Raw genomic sequence first — 18445 nt, 5'->3', positions numbered from 1 at the left:
TGCTTAAATCAAGCTCCATTTTGTATCGTGATTGAGCAGAGTTCACTTTACAAAACATATTTTGTAGGCGCATAATATTACGATGTTCGCTATAGGGGATTCACTTCAATATTTCCAATTTTTTTATCTAGTTAGTCTTCATTTTGCTACACAATTTCATATAACAATATCTCTCTCTATATATATATAAGTACTAGCAAATTACCTCCTTGATAACTAATACATTATTCTTCGACTTCTTTCTAGGAATTCGCCCCTAAGCTGATCTATTCCTTTGGCTCAGCCTGGTCAGGATCTTGGGTGTTGTTTTTATTTTGGGTGTCATTGTTAGAAATTTCATAATACATTTTACTACAAATATTCTATATTTCTCATAGAAAGACATGTAATTTATTTACAAATGTGCTCTGATTTGAAGCGAAACCTATCTTGCTTCAAAGTTTTAATATTTTCCATATGAATATGCTCGGGATTGGTTCAATACATGTTGTAACTCACCGAAACAACAAAACATGTAACTTTATTAGCTAAAACAGAGAAACCACTAGCAAAACGTATTTTGTTTTAGATTTTAATGAAAAAGTAACACCGAGATGCTATGGAAACAAAGCCTAGAGATAACAAAAGGGAGATAATGACTGGGTTTTGAGAAGGATTGAAAGAAAAAAGAGAGTAATTTTTTGAAGGTGGTGTAAGAGAGTTGACGATGAAACTGAAACATACTTATCCTGGACGTGGTCAGTGGTTGACCATGAAGGACTATAACCTACATTAGTGATCTTCATTGCACTTAAGAGGGAACTCGCATAAGCTCTAGCGGGGACGCATTCTTACCGCCCTTGCCGATATGATGTTAAAATTATAGCACTCATTTGTCAAATTGACCCTAAGATTGCACATTTTTGCTATATTATTTAGTTTAGTTGAATTAAAGTTGGTAGAATTTAATTTTTTGTGAGATTTTTTCTGGAAAACGGGATTCTTAATTCATTCTAGATTCACTCAGTTGTACCGAAACTAGTTTTAGAATTCGACTACCAAGCCAATCAATAGGAGGCATTCAAGACAGCATTAGGAGTGTTGGTTGAAATACTCCTTTTTGCATGGTTTATAAAACTTTCCATTCTGTTTTAGTGGTTCATACTCCTTTGGTCTAACCTATTATTCTAACATGCTTTTCGGCCTTTTGGCGATAGTCGATTGCCGTCTTTGTTTTTATCAGTTTGATTGCATTAAATTAATTTTTCCAAAGGGGTTAAGTTCTTCCATAGTAGGTTGTTGTTGCCTTTGTTTTGCAACCCAATAACAATGGTAAATTGCTAAGATAAAAGATTCTGTTGGATGGGTGGTTTAGAATTCCATGCCATTCTTGGGTCATTTGATTTCTATTAGAAATAAATAAATAAAATTGAGAGTAAAGAGGTATTAACTTTCATTAATCAATATACTACTACTACTACTATTTCATCTTATATCATAACTAGTAACAAAGGTATTCACACATGCACTCATAAATATATGTTCCAGGATGCATATAACAATAACCAGAAGCATTATCGTAGTGTTTATCCTTGCATTTCTGGTTGCAATCGTCATCACTTGGGCATCCTACCCACGCATCTTTACAAGTTTTAAGAGCTTCCACCACTCCCTTCTCATTTTCAACTGCGCATCCCCACCATTAATTATTATCATCACTAAAACCAATACAAGTAAATAAATATAGGTCCCACGGGGACCGACTGCAAATTCTGGGTCAAATTTAAGTCTCTCAGAATCTAAGGGATAGCATTAGATTCGAACCCTGGTCTCTCGAGTAGTTCAGATGCTACGTGTTACCACTCACCCAAAAGTGAAGCGTCATAGAATAGTAGTGTATATTTGTAATAGTAATAAAAATAGATGAAGAATCATTAATTAATTAATTAATTGTGAGTGAAAATGAAACAGACCTGAGAAGAACAATATGAAGAAGAAGAAGAAGAAGAGGAATATGAGCACATTAGAGAAAGTAAGTTTCACCATCTTCCTCAAATAACCTACTAGCTACTAGATATGTATGTATGTAGATATTCTTTCTCTAGTTTTTTAGGGATTTGTGAATTTTATAGTGTCTGATAGTCGGTTTGTGAGATATCCTAATTAATGAAGTAGTAACATTAGAGTAATATGGTAAGAATATATATATCCTTTCAAGTTAATTATTCTTTCGATCATTCCAAGAAGTAATGAAGGAATGTAATATTTGTGTTTACAAATAAAGACTAATAAACTTTGAAAGGATATATTCTTCCTTTTATTCTTTCCACTCAAGAGCAACAATCCATACTAAAGAGGAAGTCGTGTTTGGAAAATTTCCACGACCTTAACTTAGAAGTTGGTATAGGCAAAAAGCGACGGACATCTGGTCGAAATATCTATAAAACAAAAGAAGCACCCTGGTTCAAATATCCAAATCTAAAATTACAGCTGAAGGTTGATGCTTCAGCGGTTGACCATTAAGGACTATAACCTATGTTAGTGACATCCATTGCACTTCGGAGTGGGAACTCGAATAAGCTCTAGTTGAATTTAAGGTTGGTAGATATTGATTTTCTGGGATTGTCGCTGGAAAATGGGATTCTTAATTCATTCCAGATCGACTAAGTTGTACCAAACGTAGTTTTTGGCATTCAACTATCAAGCCAATCATTAGAAGGCATTGAAGACAACATAAGGAGGAGTGTTGTTGAAATAGTGCCACACATATGAGTTATGCATGTATGTCTGTGCAGACTAACAAAATTCTACTGGGCACCGTCCATAACTACAGTCTAAATAGGACCGAGACCACAAAGGGCTATAAATGAATTAAGACCTTGTTTAACCTTAGGTCTGACTTGCTAAACAAAACTCTACTGGGTACTGTCCACAACTACCTCTGCTTCACGTCATAGGAATAATAAATCAACAGAAGGACTCAATCTATCCCGCATGACGTCTCAAATATTAATATTTCCGTTAAGCCTTTCGTGAGTGAGTCTGTAAAGTTCTGCCCTGATCAATGTTGGTGACCCACTTACCATCGGGTAAGCGAAGATATTAATTCTCGAGAAGTTGAGGGAGATGGGGTTAAGATTCTATGTTGATTTCCTGTTCCTAAATGGTGTGTAACAAAGCTAGCCGAGAGCGAGCCATGTAGAGCTTTGCTAAGCAGGTTAGTGGTGGAGGTTGAACAAGTTCTTAATGCATTTATAACCCTTTATGGTGGTCATATTGAGACAAACTTAATGAATGCAGCAGCATATGAATGCGTCCATAACTGGTATGGTGGTTGTAAGTTTTCTTGGAACTTTAGTTTTTATTTCAATCAATCCTAAAACTCAATTACAATTTGTTTATATAGAGTTGGAATAGAGAAGAAGAGAATAACAACTAACTAATTATTAACTACTAACAGAATTACCAAAGTTAGTTACTAACTAACTTTGTTTCCTGTTTATTCAGGTACAAGGAGTGCTTCTAGAGCTGTTATTACTGTTGTAGTTGGACCTTAAGAGCTTGGACTTGCTTGGGCTCCGTAATGACTGTTTTACCCTTCATATGAAATAAAGACTAAAACTCTAGAAGCTTTTATCTTCTATCTCTTCAGAACCCTAATTCTTACAGTGGTCTTATTGGGACATAATCAATGGATTCATAATTGTTGCTAATGATGAGGATGACTGGTAAAGTAACGATTTAAAAATTATATAGAAGTAGGTAGACTTAAGAAGTCACTTACGTTAGCTTGAGGTGGAAAACCACCTTCTATAGAAGACCGGAAGCAGTCTTCTTAGAAAATTCACTTGACGTATGTTTATAGTATTTTTAATGGACATGAATGAATCAAGGAGAGTGAACGTGTACCGTATGTATTGTGGGGGGTCTCAACTAAGAATTATCAAGTTCAAAGTAATTTGGCTCGAGTATTTTATTTTTTGTTGTTGCGTCACTTCATCATGTGTAAATTCAAATATTAAGATATTGAACACTTAAGCACGTGCCTCAATTTTGCTAAGTATATAAAATTCTTCCAAAATCATTTTGTGGGGGATTGTTGGATATTATTTGCTTTGTCGGGTCCGCCATTTATGCTTATTGCTTATCCCACATTACATCACTAAAGAAACTTGTGAGTGTTTATAATAGGTTGTTTGACAATCTATTGTAAACACCTAAGAGGAGTAGAGACAATCTCATCAGAAAAAAAGAGGAGTAGAGACAACACGCACGTTCCGAAGCGCTTACACACACGGGATGGTGAACTTTGAGCTTTGGACTTGGGAATTCAAAATAGAATAGAATTTGTTTTGCTACCGAGAGCAATTTATTTTAGTTTATCTTCTGTCTAACATAAATTCGTGGGATAAGCATAATCTCACGATCTTTTCGAGATTGTCTCTAACTCTCCTCTCTACTAGTGGCGATGGCAGTTTTTTTTGATGGGGGGAGCACATTAAAGTCAAAAAAAAAATCATATGTCATAAGAAAACGACTTTTACGATATTAATGTTAAATCCTTCTTTACTAATTCATTATCTTCGATATTAGTGTTAAATCCTTGTTTACTAATTTATGCTAAATTGATCCCAGAAAATATACTCTTTCAAAATCTGAAAGTTAAGTGAGAAAGTGATATATACGTTATGTATATTGACCTCCAAAATCACTCTAAATTGATCCCAGAAAATATACTTTTTCCAAATTTGAAAGTTAAGTGAGAGAAAGTGATATATACACGTTTTGTATATTAACCCCCAAATCACGCTAAATTGATCCCAGAAAAATTCGGTCCTTGATCTGATTCTAAAAGAGGGAGATTTGATTTGGTTTCCAAATATGTAAAGAAGAGAGAAAAAATTGATTTGGAAATATCCGTTATTTCCTATTTAATACCATAAATCACGCTACAAAAATGTTGTTTGCATTTTAGTCAGGCCCCAATTTGAAAATAGCGGGAAATCTGTACGGGGATATGGACGGGATTTGGGTTTATATAGCAAGGGTTTTTAGGTCTAAAGTGCAAAAGGACTAAAAACCCATTTTTTGGGAAGATTGGACCCTAAACCATTTTTAAACATTATTTTGGGCCTTATACCCATTTGGGAAGATTTGACAAACACAAACTGACACTGACATTTTGGCTAAAATATTTTTGGAGTTTTTTTGTAAGTAAAGAAATGGTTTCCGCATTTTTTGTTTTGCGTTCGACATAAACATTTAGACTAATGCATCTTTAAATTTGTTTTTTCCAAAAATTAAAATGTTATGCATATTAGCCTTTGTATTTGACCATCCCATTAACAGACAAATAATATTTTGGCTGATGCATTATATATATTGTTACCATTTTGTAGCAAGTCAGGACAATTATATATATTGTTAACATTTTATAACAAGTCATGACATTATTACATATGTTATCAACAGTTTATAACAAAACACATATATGTTGCCAACATTTTATAATAACATATTTATATATGTTATCAACATAGAAGGGTAAAAAAAGAATTATGAAAAAAAATAGTTTTGTCTTGTTAACAACACAATTATATATGTTGTCAACAGTTTAAAAAGTGTTTGAGTTTTTAACTTTTAAAATTAATGGTGGGCTGAAGTCTTTTGAGTTAATGGGCGTGCTGGGTTAAAATTTTAATTTGGGCAGGGGCACTAAGAGCACCTCTTTACATAGTTAAGGAGCTTACAATGTACCACGATTCGTAGTTGGTCATACCCTTTTCTAAGGCTATGAATTCTACCTGAATTCATTAGAGAAAAACACAAAACGAAAACTATATTCTTCCAAGGACTGAGCATGTTTTCCTCATCTCCAATACAGTTTCCTTCCGCGCGTGAACAAAAACAATGATGTGGTAAATCCTTGGGCAGTGACGGAAAATACAAATTGTACCGAGATTGTTTCGAAATCACTTTCAGGGAATAACCTCCACACAACGACGGAAAAATCTATACTATGGTTGGGAAGTTTTATAAGAAGTGGCCAAACTTGCCGAAGACAATTCTATTAAAGGAAATTCTGCTAAAAACAATCTCTTTGATAAAATATTTTGGTTAGAGGTAATATGACTAGGTTGCTTAAGACAATCCAGAAAGAGAAAGAGAGGCGGAGAAGAAGAAGAGGAAGATGGAAGACAAAAATAATTAAGGTCGCCGACCAAGACAAAGGCCGAAGAGAAAAAGAGGTGTGTCATGAACACCCCCAAGTTTAGCCATTGCCTCATACACGGTCAACTTAATTTGACCGATTCTTTGATGAAAAATACATTGTGTTTAACAAGTTTTGGTATTGCCTATAAAACTTCTCCTTTGGTCTAACCTATAATTCTAACATGTTTTTTGGTCTTTTGGCTATGGTCGATTGTGGTCTTCGTTTTTATCAGCTTAATATCGGATATGGGTGGTTTACAATTAATTTTTTGCCGAGGGGCTAAGTTACTCCAAGTCCACAGTAGTTTCTCCAATGGTTGTCTTTGTGTTACACCCCCTTTACAATGCCAATATAAAAGAGTGGGCGTTTCTAAAAGCACCCGGCCAAGATATAATTAGTGCGCGATTAGAATTCCATCATATTCTTGCTGGGACATTTGATTTCAATCAGAAATATAAATAAGAGTAAATAGATGATAACTTTCATTAATCAATATTACTACTAACTAGTTCATCTTATCATTATAACTAGTTTTTCACCTCAGCGGCTCAACAACACATGAGAGAGAGAGAGAGAGAGGAGTAAATGATGGGTTAACAAGGGTATTCACACAGGCACTGATAAAAGTATGTTCCAGGACGCTTATAAAGAGAACCAGTACCAGAGTGTTTATCATTGCATTCTTGTTTGCATGCGTCTTCAGGTGGGCATCCTACTACGGCCCACGCATCTTTACAAGTTGGGACAGCCCCCAACACTTTCTCATTTTTAGCTGCATATCAACATTAATTATTATCATCAGTAAAACTAATAGATGAAAATAAGTAAATCTAGGTCCCACTGAGACCCCACCCAGGCCGAAAGCAAACTTCATATTCTGGGTCAAGTTTAGGTCTCCCAGTTTTTCTATTAGATTCGAACACTGGCCTCTCCAATAGTTCAGATGCTATGTGTTACCACTCACCCAAAAAGTGAAGCTCCATACTAAGTAAATAAGAAAACATTTTAATATGGAAGCCTATATATAATAGTAGTGTATATTTGTAATACTAATAAAAATAGATGAAGAATCATTCATTAATTAATTAGTTGTGAGTGAAAATGAAACAGACCTGAGAAGAACAATACGAAGAAGAATAGGAATATGAGCACATTAGAGAAAGTAAGTTTCACCATCTTCACAACTCCTCAAATGACCTACTAGGTATGTATGTAGATGTTTCCTCTCTAGTTTTGAGTGAGTTTTATAGTGTCTCGGACTCTGAGTTGAAGATATGGTGCAATTAAGAAGGAGAAGGATCTCACCGATCTTGTTGAAGATATGGTGCAATTAAGAAGGAGAAGGGTCTCATCGATCTCACAAGATCGGTGGGATCTCCTAATTAATGAAGTAATATTAGAGTGATAAAGAAATGTAATATTTCTAATTGCAAATAAAGATTAACTAATTTGGAAAAGTATCTTTTATCTCCTTCATCCTCGTATAAAGTGTGTAAACATCTAGTGGTTCTTTGGCTGATTGAATAAAGAAAATTGATTTATTAAGAATCACAATTCGACCATTTAAACTGTCTGATATAGACGATTACATGGAATGGGCAAGCGATGAAAAAATGATCCAAGATTCAAAGATGAAAGCTCCCAAATCCAAAGAAGATGGTCTTAGATATCTAAATGAAGTTGCAATTCCTCATCCATGGTGTAAATCTATATGTTTAAACAAACGTTCGATTGGATTGATCATCATATATCCAGGATCTGATGAATTTATATGTAGAGGTGAATTGGGTTATACTTTAGCAAGTTCATATTGGGGAAAAGGGATAGCAACTTTAGCTGTGAAAATGGCTCTTTCTTCAGTTTTTATCGAATTCCCAAAGATGGAGAGGCTTCTAAGCTTTATGTAATTCAGATGATATAGCTTCTCAAAGGGTATTGGAGAAAGCTGGATTTCTTAAAGAAGGTTTAAAGAGGAAATATATAGTCATCAAAGGAAGAACAATGGATGCTATTTGTTATAGCTTCTTACAGCACCAAGTATGTATCTGAATACCATGTTATTTAAGTCCCACACCGAAAAGGGAGAAAATAAAGCTATAGATCCTATAATACAAATACAGGTTGTTGAGCAACTCAAAAACGTACTTACCTTGACGGGATCAATGGTTGATCAAGAAGGACCATGGCATAGGCACTCGCCTAAGATCTACCCAAGTGGTGGAGTCTACGTCATAATTTGTGATAGAGGGGAGTACGCGTTTGCGCGGCCCCTGCCAATTGCTAAGTGGAAAGTGCAGCAGAAGGAAACCTGTTCCATTGTTTCTTTGCTCAATTATCTTTTGCAGTTGAAACCAATCCTTTTTCACTTGTCACTAATGTGCAGTTTCATGATACGTTGTCATATCTTTCTCATCCACTCCCCGCAGCCCTGCCAACTTTATGTTCTATTTTGGTATTTGCGAACAAGATGGAAATGATTGTTTTGAGGTGAGACTGTTAGGAGGACAAAATGGTGAATTGTCCGTTCTAGTAGCTCTCCCAATGTTGTAGTCTTCATTGATGAACTGAACTGAATTTTTTTTTTTTTTGATGAAAGAAACTGAATTGATGTAGGTTCAATTGGTTTTATGTGTTCGTTTCAGTTCCAATAGAATAATCCATATACAAGAGAGTATTGTTTCACAATAAATCAAATCAATGAATGCAAACATTCAAAATAGCAAGGTAATACTCGAGCGTCGGCTTAAATAGTCCCACACAGATGAGTTTGAATGAGCATGGTAGTTGGAAACTATTATAAAATCATATCAACTACAAGGAGAAAAAGCATACCTTTCTCGGCCTTTTGGCTAAGATCAAGTGTAGTATCTGTTCTTATCAGTTTAATATCTGATATGTGGTCCATTGGATCACACGATATTAAATTAATTTTTTTCATGGGTGAGAGTCCATCACAGTAGCTTGCTGCTGGGGCTCTCAAGTGTCGCCATTGCGTTGCACTATTGCATTGGCCTGGCACACCCCCCAACCAATACTCAATTATCTATTTTTATTCTTTTGTCTACGACTCTGTGTGCTTGTTAATCATCTAAAATTTTGACTAAGAAGGCCTTCACTTCCTTATTTCCACACTTTACGTTTTACAAGAAGTTGGTACAGGAAATTTCCTTGAGTAGGGTTCCACTAAGTTAGTACCTGTGTGAAATTTCCTTCCTTTGATTCTTACTCCATTTTCTACCATTTCAGACTTCAGACAAAGGTTATAATCCATTTGATTGCATCTAGGGTTTCATTTGATAGTAATAGCTCGAATTTAGATGAAAAATTATAGAATTCGTGTGAACTTGTCTGATTTATTGATGTAGAACGCAGCGGAATTAAAGAAGACGATAAAATAAACGAAGAACGATTAAAAGACAGATTAAAATAACTCTAAAACTGATAAACTTTATTAAACTCAAGGGGATTTTCTCTTCAAAATGAAATTAAAAGACAGACTGGACCTCCTTTTATAGGATAACATACTTTCCTAGATAGACTCGAATCAGACTTTCCTAAATAATTAAAAGACTGCAACTTCCTAAATAGATAGACTCAAATCTGGACCTTTCCAATTATTGGAAATACTAAAACAATATAATTTCTTAAACCTAGATTCTTTATGAATCATACTAAAATTGGGACTTCCTAAATCTATTCCTCATGGCCGGACGGCCTATGGGACCGGTATGGCCATGGCCAAAGTATCCACGCCGGGTGCCCCTGCATCCCCTTCTCCCAAGAGGTTCGTCCCTAACCGTTTCGATGAAGAAAACAATATGATCCACCCGTAGACGCTGAATTCCGCCAAGGCGATCCGGAGTTCCCACTTTGAACGAATTTTACATGGAATCTGAAGGATACCAATTTTCCAGAAATCGCCAATTTTAATCTCAATCTCATATACCACTGATTCTCGCAATCTTAACTTTAGGGATTCAAGAACAATCATCTCGCCATTTTCCCACGGTAGAATTAACCACTTAATAATTTTCAAGAAAATAAGTAGTACGAGCAAGTCTGATTGGTCCAAAAAGAGAATGAGGTTCCACCAGAACGTGTTAGGCACAACAGCGCAAGTTAGTGACTGAAGTTCATAATCCCGATAGGTCCATAGAAGCAATTTGTTTCAGCATTCTCTGAGGTAAGAGTAATTGTAGCCAATTTCCAAGATTCCTCGTCAAGAGCCAAAGTAGAAGCATCACCAATTCCCGTAAAACGTTGGAGAGTTCGGAAACACAAATGCTCTTCTCCGAAAGATTGTTCGGTAACTTCACCTGGAACTGTGACACGAAGTGACCCATGAATCGTATCTGGTGGTTGAGACAGTATAGCAAGATGGGATGGACCCCCTCCTCTTCCAACAGTACCACCTCGAATTCCTTCATCTTTTAGAAAAGATAAGACTTTACTCCAAGAAGCTCTTAGATAACTAGTCGCGTATTGACGAACTTGACCTCGACGTTTTCGAATCCAGGGATCGCCCAAAAAATTTCCAAGATCAGAGTCTTTCACTTTCTGAACTATATAAAGTATATTATTCAGCAATAATATGTATTTCATTCCTCCATCTTCATCAAGTTTCGATTTTTCTTCCAAATTCGATTTTAAAGATGAAATCAAAATATGTAATCGACTACCCATTGGGGAGAGGTTACCTAAATTCAAGTTATGGGTATCGGTATCATCATCTCCTAGTTGTAGTTCGTTTTTATCGGTTTCTAAGAGTAAATTGAGTGTTTCACTATAATCCACTAGCTGTTTAATATAATTCATAACGTAACGAGTTAAGGGATGAATCTCACCACCAAGAGTTGTTTTCTTCGAAGTTTCGTTCTGAACTGCATTTTCAAACTCCATGAAAGTTCCTTTAGCTGCTTTCCCCAATCTGTCAAGTGTTTCTTGAGCTTCAGTATAAACAATTTTACCTGATTCATCTGAAAATAGTTCTTCAAGATTTGGGATAACTTCAGCTAGGACATCATACATAGTTAGAATTCGAAATACCTTTTCCGATGATCTTTTTGCTATAGCAATTGCTTCAGCAAAAGTTAGTAATTGATTCAAACATCCTTTTGTTGTTTCAAGAAAACAAATTTCTCTAATTAGGTCTGAACCTTCAAAAATTTGATCACAAATTCGTTTCTCACCAGCTAAAAGAACCCTAATTACAATTTTGATACCTTGAATCCACTTTTTAGTTTTATCATCTAGAGGTTGGCAGTCAATTTTCTGAACTTCATCAATACTTAATTTCTCAAGCCCTAGGGTTAATAAACATTCATTTAGAACATCACGACGAACACTAGAGCAAACTTGACAACACTCTTTTTCATAACCAGATTTGATCATCCTTTCTGCTATTTCTTTAAGATCAGATAAAGCATCTGGTTGAATCGAATCAACAAATTGATCTTCATTCAAATCACTTGATTTTTCTCTCTCTTCAGAAAAACTCTCATGACCATCTTCAACAAATCCATCAAGATCTTCAATTTCTCCATCACTTGAAGTTAATGAAATCGAACCTCTTTTAATTGATCCTTTAAGTTTATTAGCATCAAGAGGAGCAGTATTTCTAATCAAAATATGACGAAATTCGTCTTCCAATCTAGACATAGCTATCTGTAAAACCGGTGTAGCCGAATTGTTTGAGATGTTTTCTGGTTCTCGATATCGTGTGAAATAGTAATTCTCGAGTTTACTATTGTGGTGGGGTAAGGAAAAGTCGATAGCTCGGGGTTGTAGGAGACTTTGGGTTTCTAGAGGTAGGGTGTAGGTAGCCGAATTGTTAGGGGTTCGATAATTCGGTGGGGTATGCTGAACGTCATGTTGGTGTTGAGGTGGGGTGAGGGTTGTGTTGGTTGATTCAGGGAGACGGGTTTGGTAGGGAATGTTGCTCGTATGGTGTGAGTATGGTGTTGTGAAGTACTGTGAGGGTTGTTGATTACTCATAGGAAGGTTTATAATATACTCAACTGAACTGTGGTGGGGTAAGGTAGATTGGTGGAAGGTTTTGGTAGGGTTTGGTGATATAACACCTAGGTGATGTGGTGGGAAAGAACGGTTCTGGCTGGAAAACGTGTCTATGGTTGCTGGTTGGGGTATAGTAGAGTTCGAACGAATACCTTCGAGTTGTTTGGAGATGAAGTTGATGGAGTCGTTGAGTTTATCAAATCGTTGATCGATTTTATCAAATTTTTCTGTTGTTTCTTTTTTGTACTCATTGAAACCTTCTTCCAACTTTTTACCTGCAGATAGCCCATCTTTAATGTTGTCCCATTCGGATGAAAAGGTTGGTGTTTTCTCCCTAGTTGGTGTAGCGGTGATAGTAGTATTAACCATGGTGATAAAAGTGAAGAAGAGGGAAAAAAAAATTATGGCTCTGAATACCACTTGATGTAAAACGCAGCGGAATTAAAGAAGACGATAAAATAAACGAAGAACGATTAAAAGACAGATTAAAATAACTCTAAAACTGATAAACTTTATTAAACTCAAGGGGATTTTCTCTTCAACATGAAATTAAAAGACAGACTGGACCTCCTTTTATAGGATAACATACTTTCCTAGATAGACTCGAATCAGACTTTCCTAAATAATTAAAAGACTACAACTTCCTAAATAGATAGACTCAAATCTGGACCTTTCCAATTATTGGAAATACTAAAACAATATAATTTCTTAAACCTAGATTCTTTATGAATCATACTAAAATTGGGACTTCCTAAATCTATTCCTCATGGCCGGACGGCCTATGGGACCGGTATGGCCATGGCCAAAGTATCCACGCCGGGTGCCCCTGCATCATTTATACTCCATTTGATTTCAGATTTCAGTAGTTTCATACTCCATTTGAGAGTAATAGCTCGAATTTAGATGAAATATTATATTGTCAGTTTCATGGGTTTAAATGAAACATAGGTTGATGCTTCAGTGGTTGACCATGAAGGACTATAACCTACGTTCTTGAGGAGTTTGGAGCTAGGTAGAGAAGGGGACAAAGAAGGGTAGACCAGCCCAAGCTCGCGTGCCAAACTGAACATTTTCATGCGAGTAGCTCGGAGAGTGCCATCTCGCGAATCTACCAGAGCAGTCCGAGATTTGCTGCTACAAGAGCAGTCCAGTCGGGGGTTCGACGGAAGGGAGAACACTAAGGATACACACGAGACGAGCAACACCGGTCCGGGAAGGAGTTGATCTTGGCTCGGGACTTCCCTTGGTTGGATTGTTCATTATTTGACCGATAGATTCAAGAGTTTTCTGACTATAATTTTGGCCGGAAAACATAAAGCTTTTACCCGCATCCTATTGTCTAGCTTTCTATGTGGTTTGATTTGGGTTGAAATTTCTAATTTTCCTTGGTCGGACTGTTCATTAATGGTGGATTGTTCTTGAGAGGAAGAAGATGATGATAATGACTGCTAAGGGGAACTCTGATTTTTTGCTGAACGCCTATTTTGCACCGTTAAGGGGAAATTAGAACTTCGCTAAGGGGACATCAATTGCACGTAAACCGACGATCCTAGTCTCGTGCCTCATCGGAAAAGGGGGATTTCCACCTTTAATTCGTGTTTTTCTTTATCTTATTCTCGTTTATTAATTGTTTCACCATGTTCAGCTAACTATTATTTTTGATACTCGTGAAACATGATTTGATATATAATGAACTGGATTTTCCGCCGCGTCTATAGGACGCGACAGATTCCTCTTGGCTAATGCCGCTAGATCATATTTTTTTTATTTACTCCAAAGAGAGAAAATGAAGATATTGTTAATCTTTTCTGTGATGAAGGAGAAAGGAAGAAGAAGAAACGTAATAAAAATATAATTTCTGGAAAGAAAATAAGAAGAGTAATGGAAAAGAAATAGGGTGGGTAGTTGTGGAGAGAAATTAAGGAATGAATATCCTAACAGAGTGTAAATCGTGAGAAAGAAAAGTAGGGAAAATGTGGGAGTAGTTATTGTAGGTAGATCATACCCGATTTTGACACTAATCCTTCTTTTTTTAGTCTATTCACATAAAATGAATTTTATATCGTCCGTTGGATGTGATCTCTATCAAACTCTCAAAAAAATGGACGATCAGACTTATCCAAAATAACCAACTGACCTGTTTTTATATATAAGATTCTTTATTATTTGTTAAATGATAATTCAATTAACTTCGTCTAGTTTTACGAATTAAAAGTCTTGATCTTAGTCGTCTATTGACATATAGTTCGATTGTGCGTGTTTAGTTTGATAGTCGATGTTTAGTAACTTTTGATCGATTATACTTATTTTGACGCATTTTACTCAGGATTGTCATACTTGTTCATTGTCAACTCATTTGATAGAATGTCTTAGTTTGATAGTCGATGTTTAACAACTTTTGATCAATTATGCTTAGTTTGACATTTTATGCTTAGGATTGTCAATATTAGTTGGTGAAGTTAACTAACCTTTCAGGCTAATAGATAATTAGTATTTGTCACTGTCGACCTTGTGTATCGTAGTATCCCTCTCAATGGACTCTTGTCCGACTCTTCTTGCAACTTGTCCCCAGAATCACTCTCACCTCTTACTTAGATAGTTTAGTTTTATTTGTTTCTTTGAGACCAATCAAAAACCCCAATATGTGTCTTTATTTTTTCATTTCAATATAAGATAATAAGTGACACTTAGACCGTCGGGCTAGACTCTTCGATCTCCGAATTACTTTCATATCTCTGAAGCCGAACTTATTACTTGACGCGAGTATACTTGCGATCATTCCAATAATAAAGAAATGTAATATCTCTGTTTACAAATAAGATTAATTAACTTCGAGGGATATATTCTTCTTTTATAACCATATTACTATAAGTCCACCCCCTTTTGGTGTAACGGTTGAACACCCCTCTTAAGTCCATGAGGTCGCGTGATCGAGTCTCGGTGGAAGCAGTTGCCATCAAGATTCATCCTATGTAATTTAAGCTATAAACAATGTAATAATTTGTCGGGCTTTTGGGGCTCTTTGTTGTCGGGCATTTAGGCCTCTTTGTTGTCGGGCTTTAGGCCTCTTTCATTCTCAGTTTAAATTAGGCGGTTATCTTGCTTATTGCATCTCCATGATGCATCACTGTCTTGTAACGACTAACGGAGATCGTAATCGAATTATCAAAAAAAGAAAAACACATTAGTGTAATATTACTTCATTACTAATTGTCTTTATTAACTTTTAAGACAGTACCTGAACATTAGTGCAGAGAAGTGGATTGAAATGTTGACATATCACAGATAGAGAGAGAGTTGGGATTGATTCGAATCGAGTTTTGACGGATTGGTTCGAATGGAGTTTTATAGTAACCAAACTCTTCGAATCGGCTTGTGGACAGGGTGGGTACTAATCCAATGTACAACCCTAAGAAAGACTCACGGGTACACAAGTATAGTCCCACATCGTCGAGGACAAAAGAAAACTATACACAAGAGCGTTACAAGAGAAGGTTGTTGAGCAACTCAAAAACATACTTACCTGGACGGGGTCAATGGTTGATCAAGAAGGACCATGGCCTAGGTTAGTGACCTCCATTGCACTTAGGAGGGGCACTCGCCTAAGATCTACCCAAGTGGTGGAGTCTACGTCATAATTTGTGATAGAGGGGGTACGCGTTCGCGCGGCCCCTACCAATCTTATGTTAATTTTTTCTTTTTAATAGTAGTGTACATAGATTCAATTGTCGAAGGACACAGTTCTCTTTCGGAGTTTGAAATCGATCGATTTCCTTGTACTTAAAGACATTGTTTAGGCAATTTTAGTGGCTCCCACCGTCGTATCGATTTCCTTGTACTTAAAGACATTGTTTAGGCAATTTTAGTGGCTCCCACCGTCGTAGTTCTACATAACTAAACGGTACTAGGTTGTCTATTCACATCGTCCCACTCAAGAGCAACAATCAATAGTAGGAGGAAGTCATGTTTGAAAATTAATCAAGTCGATCAATGAAGGCATTGAAGACGAAATAAACATGAGCCGTCAGTCGTTGGTTGAAATAGTCCCACACAGATGAGTTTGATTGAGCATGGGAGTTGGAAACTATTACAAAACAGTATCAAATAGAATGAAGAAAGCATACCTTTCTCGGCCTTTTGGCTAAGATCAAGTGTAGTATCTGTTCTTATCAGTTTAATATCTGATATGTGGTCCATTGGATCACACGATATTAAATTAATTTTTTTCATCGGGGAGAGTCCATCACAGTAGCTTGCTATTGGGGCTCTCATGTGTCGCCTTTGTGTTGCACTATTGCATTGGCCTGGCACACCCCCCTACCAATACTTAACTATCAAAACCTTTACTTTGCGGCCTGGAAGTCTGGTATTCTACCTTTTGCAAGTAGTTTCTAAGTTCAAGATATCAGAGTCCACTGTACTTTTCTCAAAAGTTGGTATAGGTAAAAAGAGACAGTCGAAATATTTATAAAACAAAGGCAGACATCTGATCGAAATATCTATAAAACAAAAAAACCACTCTGAAATTTCAGCTGAAGGTTTTACTGACCCCCATTACACTTAGGAGTGGGAACTCGGATAAGCTTTAGTGGGTGTGCATATGTTCGCCCCTTGCCAATATGCTAAGATTATAGCACTGATTTGTAAAAGGGTTCCTAAGATTGCATTTTTTTACTATATTATTAGTTTACTTGAATTAAGGTTGGTAGATAATGATTTTGTGAGATTATTGCTGGAAAATAGGATTCTTAATTCATTCCAGATCGACTAAGTTGTACCAAACGTAGTTTTGGCATTCAACTATCAAGCCAATCATAGAAAGCATTCAAGAAAACATAAGGACTGTTATTGAAATGGTGCCACACATATGAGTTTTGAAAAGTCTCGTAGTTGAAAACTACTATAAAAACAAATAAAAGATGGTTAAGGGAGAACAGGTTGTTGAGTATTATTACTTTGTGAAGTTTGTTATTTTTGTTTGCACGTGGTGGAGACCAGCACTTAGAAGTCTAGAAGATGCACGTAGAACTATTTGAAGATGACTAATTTTCTAATAAGACTAATTAGAAGATGACTTCCACCCTCAGGTTTGATATTTTCGAGTCTACTTCTGCGCAGACTCTTCATATACGTATTGAAATCATTTAGGACTCTACAAGTTCATTATCCTCATCATCAACGTTATAGGTTCATCGATTCGGTCTCAATAAAGCCACCATATTAGTTATGCATGTGTGTATGCTCACTGATCAAGTCAGCCTAAATAAGACCACAAAGGGCTATCAATGAATTAAGACCTTCTTGCTTAACCTCAGGTCCATGCTCGACAAAACTCTACTGGGTGCTGCCCACAACTACCTCTTCTGGACGTCATAGGAATAAAAAATCAGCATAAGGACTCAACCCCATCCCCCACGACGTCTCAAATATTAATATTTTCCTTAAGTCTTTAGTAAGTGGATATGCAAAATTCTACTCTGACCAATGTTGCGGACCCACTTATTACGAGCTAAACGAAGATATTAATTCTCGAGAAGTCGAGGGAGATGGGTTAAGGATCTATGCTGATTTCCTATTTATATATGGTGTGTAGCAGAACTAGCTGAGAGCTTTGCTAAGCAGATTAGTGGCGGAGGTTGAAAAATAAGTTCTTAATGCATCTATAGCCCTTTATGGTGGTCCTATTGAGACAAACTTAATGAATGCAACGACAGATGAATGTGTTCATAACTGTTATGGTGGTCCTATTGGGACGGACTCGAAGGATTCATAATTGTTGCTGATGATGAAGATGAACGGGTAAAGTTATTAACGATTTAAAATTTTATATAAGGGGTTTGTATCTATGCATAGGTAGACTTGAGAAATCACTTAGTTAGCTTGTAGGTGGAAGACCGTCTTCTATAAAAGACCAGATGCAGTCTTCTTAGAAAACTCACTAGATCCAATGTTGTTTATGGTCTCTTTAATGAACATGAATGAATTAGGGAGAATGGGGAGAGTGAACGAGTACTGCATGTGTTGTGGGAGTCTCAACTAAGAATCACCAAGCTCAAGAGTACTTTCACTCAAGTATTTCATTTTTTTTATTGTTTTCTCGCTTCACCATGTGTAAATTCCACTAAAGTACGTGCCTCGCTTTTGCTCAGTGTTTAGAAGCCGTTCAAGATCATCTTGTGGGGGATTGTTGGATATTATTCCCTTTCTGGGGTTCACAATTTATGTTTATCCCATATT

The 18445-nt window shown here is 36.3% G+C and overlaps 2 protein-coding genes, 3 non-coding genes and 1 pseudogene across 5 annotated transcripts; 5 read left to right on the top strand and 1 right to left on the bottom strand.

The window, feature by feature from the left end:
• The first annotated feature begins 7782 nt into the window (after positions 1-7782).
• Positions 7783-8100, top strand: LOC147570144 (uncharacterized). The gene has a single exon (XM_086664020.1). It carries the CDS (start codon positions 7783-7785, stop codon positions 8098-8100), a length of 318 nt encoding a protein of 105 aa, XP_086520146.1.
• Positions 8101-8334: 234 nt separating this feature from the next.
• On the top strand, positions 8335-8466 carry LOC147570143 (U1 spliceosomal RNA; annotated as a pseudogene).
• A 555-nt stretch (positions 8467-9021) lies between these two features.
• On the top strand, positions 9022-9219 carry LOC147570142 (U2 spliceosomal RNA). The gene has a single exon (XR_015231563.1). It is a non-coding gene; the product is annotated as a U2 spliceosomal RNA (small nuclear RNA).
• Positions 9220-9618: 399 nt separating this feature from the next.
• Positions 9619-11915, bottom strand: LOC147570141 (exocyst complex component EXO70B1-like). The gene has a single exon (XM_086672685.1). The coding sequence runs from the start codon at positions 11849-11851 to the stop codon at positions 10313-10315; it is 1539 nt and encodes a 512-aa protein (XP_086528811.1). The 5' UTR covers positions 11852-11915; the 3' UTR covers positions 9619-10312.
• A 3808-nt stretch (positions 11916-15723) lies between these two features.
• Positions 15724-15883, top strand: LOC147570140 (U1 spliceosomal RNA). Its single transcript, XR_015231680.1, has one exon. It is a non-coding gene; the product is annotated as a U1 spliceosomal RNA (small nuclear RNA).
• Positions 15884-16328: 445 nt separating this feature from the next.
• LOC147570139 (U2 spliceosomal RNA) lies at positions 16329-16526 on the top strand. Its single transcript, XR_015231568.1, has one exon. It is a non-coding gene; the product is annotated as a U2 spliceosomal RNA (small nuclear RNA).
• Positions 16527-18445: the final 1919 nt, after the last annotated feature.

The sequence above is a fragment of the Eschscholzia californica genome, unplaced genomic scaffold (assembly GCF_041429995.1).
Source record: "Eschscholzia californica isolate CP2 unplaced genomic scaffold, dmEscCali1.0.p SCAF_1, whole genome shotgun sequence".
NCBI lineage: Eukaryota > Viridiplantae > Streptophyta > Magnoliopsida > Ranunculales > Papaveraceae > Eschscholzia > Eschscholzia californica.
The sequence above is the reverse complement of the archived record's forward strand: the minus strand, read 5'-3'. Positions and strand labels throughout refer to the sequence as shown.